Source organism: Macrosteles quadrilineatus, unplaced genomic scaffold (assembly GCF_028750875.1).
Source record: "Macrosteles quadrilineatus isolate MER2022 unplaced genomic scaffold, UCM_ALF_1.0 Scaffold_2__2_contigs__length_208266976, whole genome shotgun sequence".
In the NCBI taxonomy this organism is placed as follows: domain Eukaryota; kingdom Metazoa; phylum Arthropoda; class Insecta; order Hemiptera; family Cicadellidae; genus Macrosteles; species Macrosteles quadrilineatus.
In genome coordinates, this window is record NW_026542595.1 from 161274078 (window position 1) to 161278855 (window position 4778).

Genomic DNA, 4778 nt, shown 5'->3' on the forward strand with positions numbered 1-4778 from the left:
ATTTGATGGTAAGCGCTTTTTAAATCAATGGCACTACACACTTAATAGTTAGCAACTTTATGAAAAATTTCTTCAAGATTTGGGATTGGTAAGCATCGAGACCTGTAAATCTGTTAATAGTGTTAGAGTAGTCTATTGCCATATGCTTCTTATAGTTTTCGGAGCTGGTAACAACATCCTGAGCTCGCTTTGGAGATATACTTGGTTCTATTACCCCTTCATGCAATAGTGAGCGAATTTCTTATGAAATAAACTGATAATCTGTTACTGTATGTGTCCTGAGGTCTACATTAATAGTTTGTTTATTTGCTTGTCATCTGGTTTGATATATTATTGTTTCATGTTTACTTTAAGTTTTGGTTTTTGTTATTAAATACAATGAAAGAAGTGGATCTAACAAAATGGGGTTTAATTTAATATATTTAAGGGCACAACATGGTGGCAGCGGTAAAGACCCAATAAATTGAGTAACAGGGTGTCTAATATATATGCTGCATTACAATGTCAGACTCAGAAAACTCAGATATAACAGTAAGAAGACAAACATCTAAAATGACACAACATTCAGCAACATTGGGCTTCATTGATAAATACTCCTTTAAACCAGAAGATTGGGGCCCATGGTTAAAAAAGTTCAATAGGTACAGAAATGCTACCAATTTAGATCAAATAGATGGAGAAAAGCAAGTAAATTTCCTTATAATATCCATGGGTGATAATGCAGAAAATGTATTAATAGCAGCAGGAGTAACAGAAGAAGATGAAAAGACTTATGATAAAGTGGTGGAAAAACTTAATAAGTATTTTACACCAAGGGTGAATTTGACCTATGAGAGAGCGAAATTCAATCAACGAGTACAAAAGCAAAATGAACCGATATCCGATTTTATAACAGATGTACATCAATTAGCTTCTTCATGTGATTACAAAGACATGAAAGACAGCCTTATTAGGGATAAACTCATTGTTGGAATAACAGATTCAAAGTTATCTAAGGAACTTCAACTGATGGCTGACCTAACCTTGCATGAAACAATAAATAGATTGAAACAAAGTGAAATTATAAAGAACCAACAAATTACTGTTAACAGATCAAGAGAACAAGATTTTGCAGAAATAGACCAAGTGAAAAAACATCCGAACTTGAAACAAAACATAAGACAATATACTTCTAATTGTTTTTACTGTGGAGGACAGAGGCATCCTAAGGAGGAATGTCCTGCTCAGAATATTGAATGCTACTACTGTGGATTGCAAGGACACTTCAGCCGATGTTGTAAAAAGAGACAGAATAATAAATACAGAAATCAGAACAATAAATACAGAAACCCAACCCTGAATCAAATTCAGGAAAATACCGAGAACAGATTGGAACAGGATAATAGAAGCGAGGACGGGTATTACATTAACAGAGCTGAAGTTAAGAAAATAAGAGCGACAACAAGGAACTACAATAAACAGAATGAATTTGAAATTGATGTAAAACTTGATGGGAAATTGGAACATTTCAATATTGACAGTGGAGCCGACGTGACGATTGTGCCTCCAAGAATGGCTAGAAACAAATTATTGACTAAATCAAACATTGTTTTAAAAACACCTGGGGGGAAGTATTTAACAGTTTTAGGTAAATTTGAAGGTGTAATTCAGTATAAGAATAAATCAACTCGTCAAACAATATATGTGATCAATGGTCAAGAGGAAGCATTGATTGGGAAACCATGTATCTCAGCCCTAGGGTTCTTAAGGGTCATCAGAGGAGTTAAAAATGACATTCAGTCAAGTGAATATTGTAGCAACCAGAATATCAACACAGACCTACAGAAGATCAAGAATAAATATCCAAGTTTATTTAATGGGATTGGTAAGATGAAGAAAGGAGCTCAACTTAAACTGAAACAAAATGCGGTACCGATGGAGTTAAAAACTCCTAGAAACATACCTATTCCATTAAGAGAAAAAGTGAAAAATGAACTTAAAAGAATGGTTGAAGCGGGAATCATTGAAGAAGTTTGCGGACCTACGGAGTGGTGTCATCCAATGGTGGTAAGACCTAAACCTAATGGCAGTGTAAGAATATGCATTGATCCTTCAGCTTTAAACAACCATTTACAGAGAGAAAATAACGTTTTTAATACTGTTGAGGACTTACTTGGATGTCTAGGGAATTCCAAATGGTATTCAAAATTAGATGCTAATTCGGGGTTTTGGCAAATACCGCTAGATGAGGGTTCCTCAAAATTGACAACATTTATAACACCATTTGGTAGATTTTGTTTTAAAAGACTTCCCTTCGGAATTTCAACAGCCCCGGAAATATTTTGTAACAGGATGAAAAGTATTATTGGAGACATCCCAGGAATTTTGTGTTATATGGATGATATTTTAATTACCGGAGAAAGTAAACCCGAGCATGACAGCAGACTAGACCGAGTGTTACAAGAATTGGAAAAAGAAGGAGTTACCTTAAATGACAAGTGTGAAATAGGAAAAACAAAGATTTCATTCTTAGGTCACATTATTTCTTCTGGTATGATTCAAGCAGATCCCAAACACTTACAAGCAATAATCGATTTCCCCACACCCAGTGATGTGGGAAGTGTTAGGAGATTTCTAGGGATGTTGAATCATGTCGGAAAATTCATAGAAAACCTTGCTGATATCGTTCAACCACTGAGGGAACTACTAAAAAAAGATAGGGCTTTTGTTTGGGGTCCTAGTCAAGAACAATCATTTAAAACAGCCTTAAAGAGTTTACAAACAACTCCTGCCTTAATACCATTCAATTTGAAAAGGAGAACTATAATTTCGGCCGATTCATCAGCTTATGGTTTGGGTGCAACACTTTTGCAAGAACATCAAGGACATTTAAAACCTGTGGCCTACGCATCAAAGAGCTTAACACCGACTCAACAGAAATATGCACAAATTGAAAAGGAGGCTTAAGCAATAGTATGGGCATGTGAACGTTTCAAAAATTTTATAACAGGATTGAAGTTTCAAATTCAAACTGATCATAAACCTCTGATTCCTCTTTTAAGTAGTAAGGGTTTGGATGAACTGCCGCTAAGAGTTCAGAGATTTAAAATGAGATTAATGAGATATTCGTACGACATATTGTGGGTACCAGGAAAACAATTAACAACTGCCGACACGTTATCAAGAGCGCCAATCAACAAAACTGAAGAGGAAGATATTGAGAAACTTGCAGAAGAAGCAGAAGCATGTGTAAGAACAGTAGTTCAATCAATCCCAGTATCATCTAATAAATTAGATGTAATAAAAAAAAATCAAAGAGAAGAATTACAGGAATTGTTAGATATTACAATTCAAGGATGGCCTAAAAATAAGAACCTATTAAATGAAAGATTAAAAGAATACTGGGATCATCAAGCAGAATTGTCGATCAATGAAGATATACTTATGAGAAATAATCAAATAGTGATTCCTCCATCCTTGAGAAAAGAAATGTTAGATAATATTCATCAAGGTCATCAAGGTATTAAAAGATGTAAAGAAAGGGCTAAAATGTCAGTATGGTGGCCCAAAATTAATCATCACATCGAACAAAAAGTAACCTATTGCCCGCAATGCATTGCTGACAGAGTGCCTCCTCGCCATCCTATGATTCCTACAGAGGTTCCTGAAAGACCCTGGCAGAAAATCGGAGTAGATTTTTGTGAATTCAACAATGATAAATACATAATTCTCATGGATTATTATTCCAAATACATCGATGTATATAAGGTATCTAACTGTTCAACGGCAATATTGATTAAATCAATGAAGACATCGTTTGAAAAGCATGGCATCCCCGAGTCAATTAGATCAGACTCAGGTGTGCAATTTCTATCAGAAGAATGGGAACTATTCAAATCAGAATACGACTTCACAGTGGAAACTAGTTCACCATACCATCATCAGTGCAATGGTCAAGCTGAAAGTGGTGTGAAAATCTTCAAAAACATATTAAAGAAGTGTAAGGATAGACATCTGGGCTTATTGGCATACAATACGACGCCAAAGGAATGTGGTTATAGCCCATCACAACTGTTAATGGGACGGATTTTAAGAACAAATCTACCAGTGAATAAAGCAACTCTACTTCCAGCCACTCCAAATCACAATATATATAGACTTAGACAAATGGAAGAAAAGAGGAAACAGGAACAACAGTTCAATAAAAGACATAGAGTGACCCAGGTCAAGGATTACCCAGAAAACGCTAAAGTTTGGGTATCGGACCGAAGAGAAGAAGGGGTAATCAAGGAGAAGTTAGAGAACAGGAAATATAACGTTGAAACAAAAAAGGGAGGAAGATATATCAGGAATTCAAAATTCTTATTCCCTATGTTCTCCTCTGGAGGAAGAGAAAATCCTGATAAAGAAAACCCCCATACACAGACACTTCCTCCAAGACAGACACATACACCAAGATCCAACCTACATAATCATTCTTCAACCATACACAGACCTACCAGAATTGTTAAACCTGCCAAGAGGTTCATAGAAGAACTTTAAGAGGGAGATGTCCTGAGGTCTACATTAATAGTTTGTTTATTTGCTTGTCATCTGGTTTGATATATTATTGTTTCATGTTTACTTTAAGTTTTGGTTTTTGTTATTAAATACAATGAAAGAAGTGGCTCTAACAAAATGGGGTTTAATTTAATATATTTAAGGGCACAACAGTATGATGGCAAGATTTCACTGAAATAGGGTGACAATCATGTGAAATATGCTCAAATAGCGAAGCTTGTGGTACATTTGCAGCAGAA

General features: G+C 35.3%; 1 protein-coding gene across 1 annotated transcript; it reads left to right on the forward strand.

The window, feature by feature from the left end:
* The first annotated feature begins 501 nt into the window (after positions 1 to 501).
* On the forward strand, positions 502 to 3952 carry LOC128985084 (uncharacterized). The gene is made up of 2 exons (XM_054404462.1): positions 502 to 2070; positions 3857 to 3952. The coding sequence occupies exons 1-2, from the start codon at positions 502 to 504 to the stop codon at positions 3950 to 3952; spliced, it is 1665 nt and encodes a 554-aa protein (XP_054260437.1).
* Positions 3953 to 4778: the final 826 nt, after the last annotated feature.